Source organism: Gambusia affinis, linkage group LG13 (genome assembly GCF_019740435.1).
Source record: "Gambusia affinis linkage group LG13, SWU_Gaff_1.0, whole genome shotgun sequence".
NCBI classification, from domain to species: Eukaryota; Metazoa; Chordata; class Actinopteri; order Cyprinodontiformes; family Poeciliidae; genus Gambusia; species Gambusia affinis.
In genome coordinates this window covers 26396525-26416794 of record NC_057880.1, presented here as the reverse complement: position 1 = coordinate 26416794, position 20270 = coordinate 26396525, and the positions used below count along the sequence as shown (strand labels likewise).

At 38.7% G+C, this 20270-nt stretch overlaps 1 protein-coding gene across 3 annotated transcripts in view; it reads right to left on the bottom strand.

The window, feature by feature from the left end:
- plpp4 (phospholipid phosphatase 4) overlaps window positions 1–20010 on the bottom strand; it is a 48502-nt gene extending 28492 nt beyond the window's left edge. The window contains exons 1-2 of one of the 3 annotated variants that reach the window (XM_044135923.1): window positions 19756–20010; window positions 19587–19656 (exon numbers count right to left, since the gene is read on the bottom strand). In XM_044135923.1, the coding sequence (XP_043991858.1) occupies window positions 19587–19642 (56 nt within the window). In that variant the 5' untranslated portion in view covers window positions 19643–19656; window positions 19756–20010. Of the gene's footprint in view, window positions 1–19524 lie in introns of all 3 variants that reach the window. The other 2 variants (XM_044135922.1, XM_044135925.1) reach the window with 2 other exon arrangements.
- Between the last annotated feature and the right edge of the window lie 260 nt (window positions 20011–20270).

Here is a 20270-nt window from a genome sequence, read left to right as displayed (position 1 = left end):
GAGAAAAATAAGCCCTTCTATATTTTTTTTGCTAAATTTAGTATTTAAGCTTTAGAATAAGAGGCTGATTCAGAACAAAGGGTAGGAAAAACCACTGAGGCAGTGCAGCTAAAGGTCAACTGACATGCAGACTCTATGAAGGCAGTCAGACAATAAACCATTTAAAGTAACAAATTGGTATTGGCATAACTTCATGTTCATAAACTTTGTATTTGAACAGTGATTATCTGCAGGTTCAAAGAATATTCCAGCTCAATCTAACATCACAATAAAGGCCTTCTGCAAAAAGTCAGACTTCTGACAGCCACTAACAATTTACTCTATAAACTGTTCATAAATCTAGAGCTCAGTTTCGATCAGGTCCACAGAAACATCGTGAACATGCTGGCAGCATTCAGAGCATGCTGACCAGCTGTGTTACAGTCTGATATAGAAACTGTCATGCCTCTGACCACAGAGGATTGTTTGGTCTGCTGAGCGGATCCTCAGCAGCTCTCTGCCCAGCCTGCAGGACATTTCCATTCCCTCTGCATCCATGAAGCCACCAGCATCATGGAGGACAGAAACCACCACTGTCACAAACTGTTTACCTCCCTCCCACCTGGAAAGGCTTTCCTGCAACATCAGGAGCTCGAATGCTAGACTGCGCAGTAGCTTCATGATGATGATGCTAAAGGTCAATAATTCCTTAATATCAATAAAATAAAGTTCTACGTCTCATTATAGATTATTTCACGTATAACAAAGGAAAAATATCTTGTTAGGTGGAATAATCTGCCAGTAGAACTAGTACATTTTCATCAATATTAAGACATTATTTACTTGCTTAAAGGTTCCTAGTCAGCTAGTTTTGTCTTGTTTTAAATGTACTAAGAGATTTGCACTAGGAACTAGACCAAAAATACTTGTTCAGATTTTTGTATTCATCAAACGAGAAATGTTGAACTGCTCTCTCTTTGCTCCAGTAGATGTTGCTCTGTAGTTATGGGATGTCACCATCTACCTTTTTCAGGAGATATTGAGGGAATTTGGTCCAGTCAAAGTTGATAGAATATGTGCATTCAGGGGGTCCACATTTGGCAGCTGGGCTTCCTAAGAGCATGTTGTGTTGGGGGTGAGGAGACCTTAAAGGAGGTTTAACCATCTGCCAGATTTGGGGCAGAACTCAAAAGGATTTTTCTGGCCAGAGCTAAGCGATTATTACTGACCTCCTCTGTCTGATGAGACCTGCATGTCAGCCTCTGCCTGTTACTGCAGGTAATTAATCATACAGCAGGAAGCTATTGAGATTTAGAAGCTATCAAGAGCAGAGGTTGTGTTTCCCTGTGGGGAATGCTCGTCATTTTACTGTTGTGAGTCTTCTGGGTAATTTAGCAATGGTAAATCCCCTGTCTGCCCTCATAAGCTATCAAATGAAGCTAGAGGATTGCCCTGTTTAATGCAACTCAAAGGTTGGTTGTTGTTGTTGTTGTTGAGAATAAAATGAGTTTCTAGGAAGAATGCTGTGAGGGGACAGAGCAGAAGAAGCTTACATGGCTTTTCCATTCCTGGCCAAGTCATTTCTCAGGGGTGTATGGGACGCAGATTGGCTGGTCTGGAGTTGCCAAATGAGTAACACACTGCTGGAACGCAGCTCGAGTTGTCTGTGCTGAACTCTATCAAATAGAGGATGGCACAGATTGTGGGAGTGACTCTGAAAAATATTGATATTTTTAGAATATGTTTTAAAAATGCTCTTTTCCACTTCTTCCTCTTTGGTTCTGAGTAATTAATGATACACATCACAGGAAATTATCCTGTGGAGAGCCATAAAGAAACTGCAGCTTTCATGCTCTGATTTAAAAGCTGAGCATCAACTAAAAGAGGAAAGTAACATCAAAATGTAGCAACCTCAGAAAATTAGAGCAAATTCATGCTAATTCCTCAGAATACCTTGAGTTTGTTGTGTTCTGAAATTCATTTGATCAGCAGTTTTCAACCATGTTCCAAATAATTTCTGCTACTAATTTAAAGCATTGATTTAAGGAGCTGTGAAGGATACATACTCCGGAGCTCCTCTGAGCAGTCAGTGGTTTATTAATGTTCTTCATCAGTGGTGAAGTCAACTTTCATTACTCCAGAGTTCCAGAGTTTTTACTTTTTACAAATCTGTGAAAATACAAATGATTTCAACTCTTAATTATCAATCCTCCCATTCTTGTCCTAAAATGTGGCAGGACTGAGTGTTTTGTCAGGTATGCAGGTTTTCCTCATGTACATTAGAATCTGTGCCCTTGGTATTTCTGGAGGTCAAAGTTGAGACTCTCCTGAAAACACTTGTAATAATTCAGACACCATTATGCATTAATACTCACAATAGAAACTGTGCAGAAGTTAAAATCTACAGTCTTCCTTAATTTTGCGTTTTGGAGAACAACCAATCAGAGCCAATCAGGAAAATGAATGCCCTTCCTGAATTAGCTGCTATGCAAATTCCAGCCAATAGAGAATCAAGTAACATCACACTTTTGTAGTTCAGCTTCACAAGTTCCATTATCTTTGAAATACTTTGGATTTTCTCCACAAAACAACTGAACCACAAAACGGCTCAGGTTCACTGTATTTAATTCAGAAGGTGAAGGTCATTTATTATCTTTATTCATTACACAGAGAGTAACAAATTTAAAGAATTTTATCAATTCCAATAATTATGGCTTAAATCTGATGAAAGTAGAGACACCAAGAGAATTATAATGTTATACTGCAAAAAGTTTACATTGCAATAACAGTTATCTACTGGACAACTATGGACAACTGTACCATGACTGGACTGCCATGATCATCTTTTGACAGTTCAGTCTAAGCATCATTGCTGATGGTGGCAGCGAGCATGTCAATGGAAAGTTGAGTGGGAGGAAAAACTTTCGTACCAAAAGGTGCACAGCCGAGAGGAATGATCTGAATTTTAAGAAGATTGAACCAAAGATCTTTCAAAGGTTCTGTGGACATTCAGAGACAGAACAGCCAACAACATTGATGAACTTCAAGAAACAACCTGAATTTCTTTAACACCTGAACACAGGATGATCGTCTCCATGGTGAATTGATGCAGTTGCCATGACAAAGAATTAACTGCATATGATGTACAGTACATCATTTTCAGTATGCTGGCATTTCTGTAAAAACATTGTTTATGAATTTTGGATTGTTATCATCTGCAAGCTGGAACTGAAACTCAGATGTTTTTGGTAATAGTTGCATCAGACATGCCACTGTTTGTAAAACTCCCACAACTTTACACTCAGCTCTCCACAGGCACGATAAAAACACAGCAGCTCAGATTTGGCTTTAGTTTCAGTTTCTTTCTCTCCACAAGCAGAAATTTAAACCTGCGTCTCCTTTTCCAGCAGAATCAGATATCAGCTCCTCAGGCATGACTGGATTAGAATGAAGACTTCTGGGAATGAATGGTTTAATAAAACACCATGCAGGCGGATTACTGGAGAGGGAGGCAGGAGTAGATCTGACTGACAAACCAAGAACAAGTTCAAGATTTAATTATGCTTCTTTATGTCACCATTAGTGGACCCCAGCTCAGCGCTGCTGTCTGTAAGACTAACGCCAGCCAATATGTGCTGCTGATTGAACAGGAGCTGGGGGATAATTTCAAAAGTTCAGAAGTTTCAATAAAGCTGCAAGCAATACACCAAAGAGCTTCCTATTGGGTTAAAAGAAACTAACACAATTACATTTATAGCTGCTTTACTTTTGGGCAGAGAAGAGAGCAGATAGCTGGCAAACCAGAGGAAACAGGCTGCAGAGCATGAAGGTGATTTTATTCAACCACTGAAACAAACGTGAAACAAAAGATCAGTGGCAGTGACTGTAGGAACGAGCCCTTCTGTCTGCCACACCAAACTACACACACACACACACACACACACACACAACACACAGGTTGGTTTCAACTTAATAGAATAATTAGGAACTAAAATAAACATTGATCTGCGGTTTCTGGTAAATGAATAAAATGATTTTAGAAACACTTTTTAGAAACCTCAGAATCAATTTTTGTTTTTGAATTTAATCTTCTCCTCTAAGATGAGCCAGTAGATTTGTTTTGCTTTTCACATTTCTGCTCATCTGTGGCTGTAGTGCTGAGGAAATGTTGACAATGAAGTTTTTGTGTTTTTAATAACAGATTAAATATTAAATAAATTGTCCAGTGGAGATCTGAACAGTCTGGACAGGTGAGATTAAGAACTAGAGATTATCAGATGAAGTTACACTCCTAAAAAACTCAGGAACAGATTTTAAATCAGGATAAACCCAACATTTGAAATCAGAGGGAGACTTCAGCATCATAATGTATTTTTCCTACACTGCTTCCACTATTCACATTGATCTTATATTATCTTTATTCTATTGACATTTACAATCTCTTTGGTAAACTTGTCCTGACCTACATGGGCAGCAACACACACAGTTCATAAAAAAGTCATAAGCAACAATAACAGTGGCTAATGACAGTTAGCATGGTTGAGAACAGAAGATGTCAGTATCTGATTTCTATTGACTGGACATCCAGAAAAGCAACAGAAAACTTTTCAGTTAGCTTCTGACAAAAATACTTGACTCTTAAATCTCCTCCGAAGCTCAACAACATTTCTCTTATTGGTCTCCGTTGGTTATTTCATGGGAGTTGCTGATGTACAAAGAAAAAACAAGTTGACTCTAAACAGAAAAGTTTAAAATGTACAGATTTGGGTTCATGAATTTAGTTGATATTTCAGGTTAGGTCTTGGGTTACAGTTAGGTTTTTAGGTTGAAGACTGGAAGTGAATGACTGGGTGTCTGAAACCAGAAAAGTTTTTTCTCTGAACTCAGAAAACTTTTTATTATTATTATTACAATTTTTCAATTCCCAGTTGGTGAAATCCATCAAAACTTCCTTTGGGTTCATTTAACCAAACCTGAGTACAGATTCAATATGGCTGCTTTTACAGAGTGGAAAATACATTGTTAGCATATTGTATTGCTAACAGTAGCTAGCCTCGTTGGTAACTTCCACAATTAGCAAAACTCAGTGATCTGCAGACGTTCATCCAGAATGCCTCCTACTGAACATCATTGCTGTCTTCATGATTAATGCATCACTGCATCAAAGTCAGTGAATAAAAACACATACTTCAGAGGATTCTCATTGTTTTGGATGAACAGTAGAAGCTATACTCTTTGTGTTTGTGTTTTGCTGGCGGCTCCAGTCAGGCTGTCGGCTGAACGTGTCGGGCATGCAGAGCATCGGTCCTGTCAGAGGAGGGAACCGGCATCGATGCTGAGTGACACTCAGCAAGCTCTCTGGTGGTTTCCCTTCTCCAGACGGTTAGCAGGGATAGGAGGGGGGAGAGGAAACGCTACTTCACTTGTCACAAAAACCCAGTTGGGGCTAAATTGGAAATACAGAATCTTTCTCTATGATAACTACCTGAATGATGGAGAGAGCTCAATAAAAACCTGCAGCATAATGAGACTCCACAGGGACGGAGATACGGCTGGGCACAGTGTTTTATCAGGAAGATTGCTCCAGAGACGTTAGCGAATTGGAAAGGTCAAAGGTCTCTTCATGAGACAGATGTCAAGTAAGGCAGCAGCCTGAAGCAGACGGGGCGGGGATGGATTTCAGCAGAGAGCATGCTGGGAGAGAAACGGCAGCAGGAAGTAAAGGAGCCAGATGTTTTTCCTGGAGGCAGATGTTCAGTCTCTGCAGGTCCAAAGCTGAAATTCATGCGCATGCTGGGAAACTGCATCGACTTTAAGAGGTCCAATTGTTTCAGCTCATTAGATTTGTTGAGCTTCGCCTGTTTCCTAATGACAATTACCAACCTTGTTTTGCCGCCACAGTCACACACCGGAGAACATTAACAAGGTTTCCTGATGAACTCGGATTTTCTACTATGTTTCTCATAATACAAGAAAATAATATATTCAAAAACACAGATGTTTGTTTAAAGGTACAAATTATTAATGCTTTATTTATTAATAAATTAAGTCCATCTGGTTCCAAAATTTCCAAATCCTTTTGTCAGACAATTAGGCTGCAGTGAAAGTGATTCTTGTAAAATTCAGTAAAGAGATAAAAGTTTAACTGACAGGGAAATTTCTCCCCAATTTTACATTTGGTATAGTCAAAGCTCAGATTAGATGAAGAACATCTGCAGATATTGATTTTCAACTTTCACCTCAGATTCTTATAGTGATTTAGGACTGAACTTTGACTAGGCCACACCAATGCATAACTAAGCATTAATTTAAACCCAACTCAAAAATACTTTTAGTTCCAAACGGAGACTAAATGTAATTTATCATCAAAGTTTCTTCAGAGTTCTTTATATGTTGATGACTGTGGTAGGAAGTGTCTCCTGTAGCAGTCTGTATTTCAGCGGCTCTGAAGGAGCTTCTGTCTGAAGATGCTGTTGTTGTATAACAGTCTAATGAAAAGGAAACTCATTGTTTATAATAGTCTTTATTTGAAGAATAGTTCTTTTTTTGGATAATAATCTCCAGAGTTTTCAGAGCAGAACCAGAACAGAAGCAGATTGTTTCTCATCCTCTCTACAGATTTATAGACGATCTGCAGCATCTTGCTGCAAACACTAAAGTTAAGTCTTCTCTGTCCTCTGGACTGTTTCTCCACCGCCTCCATCACTTCAGAGTCTCTTAAAATCTACAATCTCCTTTGTTTTGTTCACATTGAACATAAGATGATTGTTTCTGATCCATGCCATAAAGTTCGGTTAAACTTAATTAAAGCTGAGGAGTTTTAATTAAGAACATTCCTGTAAGGCTGCTGTTTATAGAAACTCATAAACAATCTCAGGCATATGAGGTAATTAATTCACTGGCATCTGAAGTCGCAGTGAGGTTAAGAAATATGCTCAGCTTAGACAGAGAACAATATCAGCAGAAAGTGCCAGTAAACCTGCTGCCTTTATTGGCACCCTTGTAAAGTTTTTATATTTAAAGACATTAATCTCAATATTTAAAATGTTTCCTCGATGTGAGAACATTAAGTGTAGAAGAAAGCATATCAATGATAATTTGTTTTTAAGACAATTAAGTGGGTCTCTTGCTGTTACAAGTTGGTAAAAACATTTTACAAGGTTGGACTTTTCTTTGACTGTTCCTCTTTACACAGTCTAGACTGACCAGAGTCTTGGATCCGGTCTGGAACCAGGACTGGGTCCAGGTCTGGAACCAGCAAGTTTTCTACAACATGAAGGTCTAAATGGAGGACGGGTCATTTTCTGAACCACTCCTGTGTTGATTTGGCCAGAGGTTTTGAGTCATTATCCTGCTGAAAGACTCTGTTCACTTTGTGATTCCTTGACCAAGAGCTAGACAAGAGAAACTGTCCCACAGCATCACAGATCCTCCACCATACCCCACACCGGACATGATATACTTCTGTTCTGTTATCATTTGTTTTAAATCAGACCCACCTGGAGGGGTGAATGGCAGAAAGATCAATCTTACTCCTATATGATCAAACTAAATGGGTCCAGTCAAAGTTTCACAGCAAAATACAAATGTTAACAGAAAAAAATACCAACAAAAAAAACAAAAAACTGACCATTCTCTGCAAGTATTTTATCAAGTATTGTTAAAGGTGACAATAATTTTGCCACAATAATTTCTATTAAAAAATATTTTTTCTCAACATAAAAGTTGTTTCCCTTAATGAGTAAATGAGCTCAGATTAAAAGGTGTGTTTTCAATTTATTAGCTAATAAATGCTAATAAATTGGGCTTTTCCTCATTATGTTCACATGGGCTGACATCAGAACTGTATGTTAAACACAACAGAAAAGTCAATGCTAAGAGAAAGGAGGAAACAAAGACTGAAAGAACTAAAGACAGAAACGTTATTTGCTGCCACAGATTGGGCCCGGCTGGGACTGGAGGCCGACTGTTATCACTCCGCTCGCTCTCATTGTTCCTCCTGGCAGACGTCAAAGCTGACAGCAAACAGAGACAGATTTCAGTTCTGATTCAAAGTGACGCACAGATCCCCTCAGAACATCCGCCGAGCATTAAAGCTGCTTCACAGCAGCATCACAACCTGACGTTTACAACACAAGCAGCCACACGTTTTCCTCTCTCTGTAAATTTGCATTTAGGAACAACAAATCTGGACTTTTACAGATCTGTAATCACTTCACACACAGCTGTTGAAGTTCTGCTGAACGTTTTCTCACAGTAACTCTGACTCTTCCTGCCTCAGGCTTGAATTCATTAGACTTTTTCCTCCCAGGTTTCTCTTTTTGTTTTCTGGCCTGCCACTCAGTGCCGATTTTTATCATCGTTTCAACTTTTTATCCACCACTGAAGAAATAAAAAAATTTTTTCCATTGTCTCAAGGTTTGTACTTTCAAAGCCTGCTGTTACATAAAAAAAAAAAAAACATAAAATTGCCTTTTCTAGTTTTGATTTCAACATCTGCTTGCATCAATGAACAATTCATTTTGAATTCATGCAGGAATTGTGGGACAGATCCTGTTTTTTTGTCTTTTTGTTGTGATTGAAGACAATATTTTAAACAGCAAAACACAATAAATCTGATCCTTTCTGTGTATCTGGTTCTCACCTCAAGTTCCTATTTGGTCTCTAACAATTACAATAAAATCAACTGAAACCCATCTCCGTCCCCTGATTAATGAGCTTGGGAGAGTTTATAAAGGTTGGTCTAATAGCCTCTGATAGTTTCTGATGGTTTCTCTGATTCGCCTCTTCCTGGGGCTGACTCTGGGGTTAATTATCTGCAGGTCACTTAATTACAGAGATAATTGGACTTCTATCCACCAATAAAGGAAATGTAAGATATTCTAAAGAAAAGGATTAGATTCATTATTTGTGTTACCTACTATTGCGTCATTATGTTTGCTTTGCAAAAGGACTAAAAGGCAATCATGATGTTTTTGTTCATCCATTGTCTTCCTCTTACTAAGATCAGCTGCAGTTAACAGTGGATTCTCTTATTCACTGATTTTCTCTGTAAGCCAGATCAAAAATATTCAACAGTAAATGGAGTAAATGGAGCTGAAATACAATCCAGGAGGGCTATTCTCTCAATTTCCTTGCTGCTGATTGGCAGAGAAAGGAAAGATGGTGAATGTTAGCTTCTGCGTATCAATGCTTGATCCAGTATTTCTGGTGTTTGAACTATTAAAGTAGACAGCTGTTAGCAGTTTAATAGCAATGAACTCTAGTAATTTTACATTTTAGCTATTGGCCATGAATCCACTGTACACACAGCATGACTTGCAGTGGGAGTGGAGGATTTTGGTCACCCCAGAAACACATATATCTTTCACATCATTTGCAGGAAGTGCTCAGCAAAATAACTACAACATAATAAATGTAAAAAAATATCCATGAAAGCATCATATTAGATTCCAGACTTCATACAGTAAACTGTACCACATCTGAATCTGTTGACTCTTTGAGCCTCTCAGGACTGAGACTGTCCTGTCAAACATCTGATCCAAAGCAAGAAATTACATCAATGTTTAAATGAATCTACTGTCAGGTTTTCTCTTAAGTTTAACCCTAACCATTCTAATATTTTCTTTAATCTACACTTTAGCTGAGTGATGTTAGCGTGCAACTGTTCTTGCCCTCACCAGCTGAACGGAGCATGATTTGAAATCTAACTGGGTAAATATGTAAACTTATAGTAGATCCAGAAAATGTTGTATCTGCTTCAGGATCTCATAGAAAGAAAAGAAACATTTTCTGATTAAATGCCTGAAACATCTCAACAAAAAACCTGAGCCCCTTTCACTCTGGTCAACTAATGAACTGCCCCTTTGCTACATCAAAAGGTTATTTTAAATTGTTATTTAATGGATGGATTTTTAACAAAGTGTCAGTTCTGATTAGCATCTGTACGTGCTGATTGTCTGATTTGTGTGTAAAAATCAGCAGATCCATCATCAGGCTAATTAGTGAGTTTCCTGCTGTGAAAAGTCAAAATGACAAAGGTGAACAAAAAGTTGTGTTGAATCTCTAATCAGCTTGTGGAAACTGGAACGGTGCCTGCGTTAAGCCAATGAGAGCAGCGGAAGCAGTGAGCTTCTCTTACATGCTGCAGTCAAGGACAATTCAATCAAGCTTTCCCTCAGTGTGACTTCCAGATGAGCTCTAATCAGTTCTGTAATTAGTGTTAGGGAAAACACACATCTGTGTGATATTAAAATGTTTGCAGAGTGAAAGAGCAGAGTGTTGGAGGTCAAGCTCTACAAATCACTTCCATTAAAATTAGAAAAGGTCGCCAGGACACCAGGCAGGAAAACAGCCTGCCTGAGTCACTATGAAACCCTTCTGCCTTTAGCAAGTTCACCTTGTAGTGTCAGGCAGTGAGCTCTCACCCTGCGGTACACCGACTTCAGAGAAACCGCCACGGAGCGGGTCTGACAGCAGAACCCGGGCCCCCGAGGGACTCAGGGAGGAAGATGAAGGCTTTTCCTCTGGGACAAGGACCTGCTTGCTATATATTTAGAGGAGGCTGAAAACGTTCAAGGTGTGTGTGTGTGTGTGTGTGTGTGTGTGTGTGGGTGTGTGTGTGTGTGTGTGTGTGTGTGCGTGTGTTCAGCAGCGTCTCATTCATTTCCTCAACCCCTCATCGGTTTTTGTGTGGGAAGCTCCAAGTGGCAGTAATGAAATAAATCTCAGGAAATACCTCAGGCTGAGACCAATAACCAATACAGGTTAATTATCAGAGGCGTGGCGGTGTGTGTGTGTGTGTGTGTGTGTGTGTGTGTGTGTGTGTGTTGGGTGGGGATTTTCTGCCTCTGAATTTTATTTCCATGTTCAGAAGGGCCGTGTTTCTATCTAACATGTGAAAATGTCCAGCCTGTGAATAATGAATCTTTTTGTGGTCAGTTTGATTTTTAAAACAGGATTGCATTATTTTCTGTTTTGAAGTGAAATCTAATTCTTCTCTCTTTTTTGTTTGTTTCTAATTGAATTATCTGAATTACTTCTTTCTGAGAACATGCTGACAGCCTCCTTTGATCCTGGACAGATTGTTTTCTTTAAAAGCCACTTCCTGTTTCATATATTTAGACCCTTCTTTGTTCTCCTCTTTCCTTTCACTGCTGAGCTTCTGAGTCCTTCAACGGTTGTTTACTCTAAAACTGCAGAAAAAGCAGTAACCCTCTTTATAATGCCCCCTACACACACACACACACACGCACGCACACACACAGAGAGAGAGAGAGAGAGAGCTTGTCTTCAGAGCTGACACAGACCATACATTACCTCTACATTATGATGACTGATTTCACTGGCATGTGGAATGGATTTTCTCTACAGGTTCAATCTACTTTTTTTTACTTGGTATAGACATAGATATAGATATAGACATAGATATATAGAGGTAGATGTACATGCATTTCATTGCTTTTCTCACAAACTGTTATTTGGTATATTTACATGTATCTGTTAAAAACATGCATGCATGTAATCATGTAACGGCTTTAACAGATGAATTTGTAAAAAGGGTTTTCATCTACATGTCTTCAAATTATTTTCAGAAAGTTTTTATAAAGCATGTCTATATATTTTGAACCTGCAGAGTGCAATGATGACTGACGATGGTGACAGGAAGCAGCCAATCCAGTGCAGCCATTTTTCCCCCCTTTTACCACTGATTGGCTGAAATAAGAAAATTTGCATATTTTATCTTCTAATGCTAACTGTTTCCACTGTGTGTATTGACTCATTTCAAAATATACTTGTATTTGAACTATTAAAATAGAAACTTCTAAGAGGATCTGGAGGATCTCCAGACACTGGAGGTTCACTGTAGAAAAGCATGCTGCCTCCTTACTGGGTAGTACAACATGCAATCTGTTTTATTACATTATAAATGTATGCATTAGGATAGCAGAGAGCGGCTGTGTAATGTAATGCATATGGAGCAATAAAGAGAGGATGAAGTTGGATAAATGACTGCAAGGACAGCAAGCCGTAATGAGCCGATCAAACGATAGTGAGGATTGAAATGCCACGGCTTCAGAACGGTGACAGACTGATCTGTCGGGGAATCCCTGCTCCTGGTGTTCCCGTCAGCCGCTCAGTGCTTTCAGTCACAGATTCCTCCAGCCATAAGAAGCTCTGCTTGTTCCTTCTGCTAATCTTTCCTCCAGAGGCATCATCTGATGCTCCTGCTTTCCACACTCCTGTCAAACATCATGTCATTGTTCTGCAGGGTTCAGAACGATCAGGTCCAGAAATAAATGAGAAGTTTGGTTATTCAGTGACTCCATCCAGTGAGTGAATTTAACTAAATTCAATTTATGAAACTTTATTTGTCCCCCAGGGGGAATTTAAAGGCAAAAACATAAACACAACCACTTAAGACACACAATTATCCGAAAAACAGCACATAAAAACAAAGATCTAATCCAATCACCTACACCTCTAATATTTGAATAATTGTTACACAGCAAGTTGCCTGGAGCATTTTGTATTTACTTATCTTGGAACAAGCAGGCAACTTTTTCCACGGTAAATTGTAGTGAGCAAAGTTTCTAACAGCATATCTGACATCTCTTCTTGATATAGTTCATTTAAATTGTGTTTCTCTGACACAGACCTCAGCTTCAACAGAGTCAAGGTCGGAGTTGAACAGAAGTCTGTTTTATCCAAAAACGTTTCAAGGGATTCAGTTTTAACAATCAGATTAAATAAGTTAAGTATTTTTTAAGAACAACTTAAAAAGAAGCTTAAAGCTGCTATACTCCAGCAAATGAAACCCCCTGATTCAACATTTACAAACAGTTTTTAAAATGAAACTTTTTCACGTTAGATCACAATGACTAAAGATGTTTTTGGGGAACTCGAGGTCAGGTTGTCAAACTGTCAACAACATCCAACTGGCTGTGGACCAAAGTTATAAATGTTGCTCTGATTCCTCATTTAAAGCCCCAAATAAACAGAACATCACAGCCAAGGATGGACTTTAATATAAACCACTGACAGAAGTGTATTTTCTTCTGTAAATACAGTAAATATTTCTCATATTTTACATCATTTTCTGTTGTAAATGCTCATCCTGAAGTATTTTTCTCTTGCTTGGTTTGACTGGAATCCAGCTGGACTGATGCTTTAGAAAAACTAACAATGAAAAACTAACAATGAGAAACTAACTATACAGACAACAATAATTGTCTTTATCACAGACTCACTCCTGGTCAGCATTCAGACTAAAGGGACGTGAATGACCGTCAGCTGAGGTGCAACTTTTCTCAGCATTCTGGGTCTGAAACCTCCAGGAACGATTCAGCCATCGGTCTCCATTCTCCAGACCCTGAACAATCACTTCATCACAAAAAAATGCTGGTGAAAGGCAGCATTTTTACAGTCCTGAATTGAGTTTTTCTTTTTATGGAAATAAATTTTTGACACCTCTGCAAGACCGTCCCACTGCCTGCATGTTTCTGTCTGTTCCTTTGTCTTTTATGGTTTGATCCTGCTGTATGAGATGCAGCTGCTTACAGAGGGAGGATTCTTTACTTCACATTCAAATTCCTCTGGCAAAGCAAAGAGTGGGTTTTGATTATGAAGCTGTATAACACAGGTTGTAATGGGAGACTGCAGGGAGCGCAAATATGTAGCAGATGCACGTATAGCAAATTCACTTCTAATCACAGTTACTTCTGCAACGTACGAAAAAACAAATAAGGCAATATGAGCTTTATTGATTGTAATCTAGCTGCAGGTGAAATGTTTTTCTGTAATAATAATGACTACAGATTTCTGATGTTGAACTTATGTGGGGAAAAAACTTTTTTAAAGCTCAAGTTTTTCAGTTTTTACTATAATCTAATCAAAACTGACCTTATTTTTACAAGTGGAAGCAATATTTTTCTTAGATTGGCATATTTTACTAGACTGACATGGTGCATTATGTAATGCATGGAATTATGTTTAAGTATCACCACATGTCAAAAAATACTGATTTATTTAGTTGCGCCCTGATTACCCTCTTGTGTATTTAGTGTCACCTGTGTGTCTTTGTGCTGCCTTGTTTGTTGGACAATTGTGGATGAATTCTTTATTAAATACTTAATCCACCCATCAAATTCATGACATTGGAACCTTTTATTAGAGTGCTCTGGCATGGAGGGCAGCAATTTCTCTGTATTCATGGAATTATTCTTTAAGTTGAATCTGTATCCATGCTGCTGAAGTATTTCTGTAATAAACTGGATGCATCAGAGAGGAGAGTTTGATTCTGTGAGATGCAAACACAAACTCATCCTCTGCTTCGCTGAGGATGAGCAGGGTTTTCATGCTAATATCAGCGGTTTATCTGATTGGTCCATGCTGCCGTCACACCAAGGCCTGAGGCAGACAGCTGGACACACTGCATGTCAGGTGAGTTAAAACACAAAATGACTCCACAGAACCAAAGGAAATCCAGTGGAATCTGGATGCACTTTCCTGCTGACAGATGCTGTGTGTAAATCTTACAGCTGAAAAATCACCTCATCATAACACAGAAAATAATAGCAAAAAATATGTGTGTTTTTAAAATTGCTGTCTTTCCATTAAGCTCATTTATTTTTTGTAATTTTAATTTGCACAGTTTTATGGTCAATTAAAATGCAGCTAATGATTGCTGCATGAATACAGAGCAGACAGTAGTCCACACATATTAATTTAAATCATGATCAATATTCAACATTGATGTTTGAATGTTTCTAAACAGAGTATTACCCTATTATTCCTCCCACTAATTATTCTCCTAATTAAATGAGTCACACTGGCTGGTTTCCTATAAATACAGAAATAAATATAAAACTGAGTCAGTGTGTGTGGAATAAACAGATCTATAACATCTGACTCACTTCAAAGAGCCAGAAATCCCATCTCTAGGATGGATGATCAGACTGTTTCAGAGAGCCAGGACTCCCTCCAAAAATCAGATTTATCATCGAGCACTGATGACGTGACATCCTCCCCTATTAGCAGTTTTCTTTAGTTTTATTAAGCAGAAAGCTCTGATGACACTGCAGCAGCTCAGCTAATCCAAATTTCACCTGCCCTTTATGTAAACCAACAGCTCTCAGTCCAAAGACCGACACTGAACAAAGGTTTTCCATCACATTGGACCGAGAGCTGCTGCTGTACGATAGAGGCTGAAGTTCATCACAGCATCATATGCACAGAAATAAACATCAATGAACACATTTCACCTGCTAATAACCTTAATCTGCACAGAGGTAATCATCACTCTTATGACAACATAATCTTATCACATTTCACATGCAGTTCATGCAAGCAACAAATTATTTTCTTTACCACTGTCATTTTTAAAATAAAATAATTGATCAAAGCTTTTCTGTTGGCACAACATGAATTCTGTTTTGCGTTGTACGTTACGTAGAAGAACACTTTGTTTCAGCCAGTCAGTCAATCAAGAAGCTGTTAGAAGCACAGCAGAGTCCTCAGAGTGATTATAGGGTTTTATCTGAATCCGCTCTTAGACTAAAACAACAAAACAACCTGCTGATTATTGTTGCCCAATGACCGTTAAAGGCAGCATGCTTCTATATTTGTCAGTGATTTTATATGAAATTAGCCTAAATGGCTGCATAGTGAAAATATGCACCTGTGAGAAACAAATAAAAAATCCACAGCTCTGAATAGATGATATCTTTTACCCAAACTCTAACAGAAGTAGAATGATCTCCAGCCCAGAAAAGATTTTTTTGTTTTGTCTTGCATCAACCTCACAATGCTTTTTCTCTTTGCCTTTGACATTGTTAAATGTCAAAGATCTGTTTTCATTTACATTTCAATTTTTGATTTAAATGCTATAAATCCAGGACTTCCTGAGCGTCCAGCTCTGATGTGTTCCTGGTTAACCTGATGCCACAAACCACACCGGAGTTAAAGTCGGAGAACACACCAGCTGCTTTTCACAGTAAGAACAATAGCTCTCTTTTAAACATAAGCTAACTGTTGCTAAAGGGAATAAAACACTGGCTCTTTTCTTGTGATTTTTGTACTTTAGCAGAACTAAGCATGCAAAAAAGTTTCTGTTAAGATCCTGCTCTGTTAAATCGAAACCAGGCACTGAGAAAATTACGGCAACTTGCAAGAGTGATCTCTGAATAAAAGATGATTTCCTAAACTAGAAGACAAGTTATTCAATTTCAAGCATGCTTTGGTAAATGTTCACACAATGGAGCGATATGTAAGGGACGTAAGCGCGTATGTCACACACTGAAATTAAAATCCCATTGGAGATAAAAACCAATGAAGCTGCAGACACACAAATATAACCACGACCTCTGAATCTTACATTTTTCATTTTACAACCTTCATTTTATTTTTTTTCAGTTTATGTGACAAACTAATAAACACCTAAATTATAAAGCTGCAGGAGGTAACGTTTGAAAAAAAGAAGTTTTTAAGATGGGGCTTAATTGAACTACACAGGTGAAATAATTTGGTTGAATGTAATTATAAGTCCTGAACTCCACAAAGCTGGCTTTGATGGGAGAGAGGAAGAAAGTTTTTGCTAAAAGAAATCCACAAGAAGTCAAGTCTGCAGTTTGTCAGGAGCCTCATTTCAAAATATTCCTGTCTAAACAAAATATGACCGAAAAGAGAAAAATGAAAAGATGTTCACATTAAGACACATTTTCAGGTCTACACCTGAGACCGGGTTAAAACTTTGTCTTTCAGTAACTTAAACATGGAGCCCAAACAAATTCACATGTATGGATGGTTTAGTCAAAGTAACAGCCTAAATCCAGCTAGGGATCTGTGCCAGATCAAAGTGGACAAAGACCATAATTATTTTTTCAAGACGTTGCAAAACAAACATGAAGCTTCTTAGTTTCTCAGTAGTTTCTCCTCTTTGACATCAAACTACGATGAACTACATGGCAGCTGTGGCTCTTAAATCCTGAGCTTTTAACTATTCTGAAGAAAACGACACCAGCTGACCCCAATTATCCTGCATGTGCAAAAGTTTTTGACGAGAGTCAAGAATGCAGTCTGTCACTTCTCACATCCACAGTGTCAGCTTCACATCTGAGAGGATCCAGCTTCAATCGCTGCTGGCCAAAAAAACTAATTTAAAGACAGTAAATATAAATAAAGAAAAACATGCCAAATATCTTTTATGTGGCATAGTTGTATAAAATGTCACATGTTTATATGATTATAAAGAGAAGAAGCAGATAAGCCTATTGTTTGCTTTTTCTGTAGAAAAAGAAAATAAAATCTCTTGGTTTCTCTGATCAAGGTCGTCTTGACTGGAGCTTTTTGTGGCAGGATGCAGCTCTGTGTTTATGATGGAGCCAGTGAAAAATTACTCTTCATGTGACCCTCAGTACTGATCCATAAAACAAAGAAAAGCTCCAATAATTGTAAATCTCACCGGCTCAGCGGCACAAACAAAAAGCTAAACCCAGAATCCTCACTGCTTCCTTCGGTCTGGACCTGATTCTGTTTCACACTCTGAATGTTCGCCAGGAAACTCACCTGACAGTAAAATTAGCTAATGCTGAATATTAATGATCATGTAGAAGAGCAATGCAGGCAGAACAGCTGCATTCTGCAACTTTGAAAAAAAAATTTCCCTGAGAAATAACAAAAGGATGTCTGCCTCATCTGTCCTCTGAGAGTCATTTCTCTCTACTGTCTCCACATGCTTAATCAGGAGGTGGGGTTGCTGTAAAGTCATTGGTTCCCTTAGACAAATGACTTTTCACCCACTGCCATTCGTTTCTCTAGTGAGACTGCTGGTTGTCTCCAGGCATTGATAAATGGGAGGGAGGTACTGAGGACAAATTGCAAGTCCATGAAGGAGCAGTAAAGGAAAAAGTAACTATGCTAATGCTCACTCACACCCAGGTTGAATGCATAGCAGACAGTGATAGGTACTTTTCCTTGAACCTAAATAAAGAACCACAGACAACGTATATATGAATTTTATGACAAAGCTTTTGCAAAAGGAGAAGTCTCCGAAACAGCTTCTCCAAGCCGTTCAGAGAGAGTTCTGATCTCCTTTCACGTGAGCTCTTGTTTTATTGTCAAAGAAAAACAGCCAAGGGGGCAGTTAGTAAAAACAGCAGAGGTCGTAAGTCATGTAGCAACCCATTTCCAGATGTGGCAACTAATCTACGATCTAAGCCCGGTTCACATTTCAGTCAAGCTGTTAACTGCTCAAATGAAGATAAACAGACAATCCTGACCTCCAGGTCAGAAGAGAAACAGAACACTGACTTTGAACTAAAACTGAAGTAATAACAAAATGATAATACCGAACAGAACACTTTAAACAGACTGACTTTGAACTAAAACTAAAGTAATAACAAAATGATAATACCGAAAATTCTCTAACAGACAGTATGTGAGTTTCTGGACCAATGGAGAATAAATGTTTGCACAGAGACGATAACCCTAACATGTGGTTATCATTTTATTTGCACCAAAGATTTACGAAGGATGTATCTGTGAAGAAGACCAAGGTCATTTGGGGTGATTGGTTTGACCATCCCAAGACTAGAAAAGTTTAGAAGCAGTTTACTTCACAGTTCAGCACATTTCCTCCAGGTTGGTATCTGTGGAGTATAGTTTCAATTAGACCGATTCCTAAAACCCAGGTTCCCAAACATCAGAAAATACAGAAAATATCGACGTTTGTTTCTTGAGAGACGCGTTCAGGTGCTTCAATGAAGAAAAAACCAGGTATGAAGACTGTAAACTACAGCACTTCATGAATTATACACTTCATATTAGTCTTTAATTTATTGGTTTAAAATGTTTTCCATTGTGTGCTATCAGTTTGCAAGGCAAGAAAAATGTCTTTGTCTCCTATTGAACGTCTTGATATGAATGAATCCAATGGATTTATTTTGTCATCCTTGTCTGGATTTGAATTTCAACTTGAGAGTGTATTTATAGTGAAACTAGCATTTTTAAATAAAATCAATGCTAATGAACTGAACTGAGTTGAATTGAACTGAAAAAAAATTTAAGATGAATCATCAAAAAAACAGAAACCCGAAAAACAAACCTGATAAAAACGGACCAAATTCCTCAAGGCAATAAAATCTTAATTTATTATTTTCAAAGGTTGCACCTCTGACATGAATCCTATGTTCACGGCATCATACGAGCATCGCCTTTCTTGGTTTTTACTTGTTGAGAGAAGTGTTGAAGCGAACAGTTACGAACCGCTCTAACCTCTTGCCAACAAAATAAATATAACTGTTAAATGAAATTATTTTTTCATGTAAATGCCATCAGATCTGTCCATGTCAGAGAATAAAACGCTGACTTTTTTTTCTTTCTTTCTTTTTGGGTGCAACCTGTTAACGCGCCGCCAGCTGCTGCGGTGCGGGGATCCGTCCATGGTGCTGAACTGCGGGTTAACAAAGACCCAAAAACCTTCCGTGTGAATGTCAGAGTTAAAATCAAACAGAGAATCTATTTAATCAGGTCCGCGGTAGAACTCACATTCTGTTTGTTTCGTTTCTTTCGTTTGAGAGGAAACTCAGCTGCTCGAGGCTTTTACTCACGCAAAAACTCCGAAGAGCAGAACTCGGATCCCAATCTCCAAAGCCAGCTGCCGCATGTCTTTCCTCCGCTCTGTGGGCGAAACATTCATGGTTTATGAGGAGGAACGAAAATGAATCCGTTAAGTGAAGCGAACAAAGGCAGTCCCAGTCTGCGCTGCGGGTTCTTCACTTTTATAATCCGTGGAACCAGAACTCCCAGAGGCGACGCTTCCTAGTCACGCACGCCGCGCGTCTCCATTTCCTCTCGGTCACCTGAAGCAGCAGTCTTTCCTTCAGCCTCGGTCTCCTCTGTGGTTTGCTTTAGTGTGACTCTGTTACTGGCTTCCAGCTCCTTGAACTGCTTTCTGTGGGTTGGAGTGTGGAAGCGTAAGATATCAGGAAATATGGGAAACGGTTCAGGTGTTGGATGAAACTGAGAGGGAGTGAAGGAAGACCGGGAAGTAACGGGAGACTCTGGGCGTCACGCCTCTCTCTCTCTCTCTCTCTCTCTCCTCCCGCTCTCATTCTCTCTCTCGTTTTGCATTTCTTGGCTTCACTTTGAAGGATCAGATGAACTGAAGTTTCAAACTTCGGACCTCGCCCCAAAAACAATAAAATAAAAAAAATTGAAACTTATTGTATAGATTTATAATTATCATTTAGTAAACCGTCATATTTCTTCATGTCAGCAGGTATTACACTTCT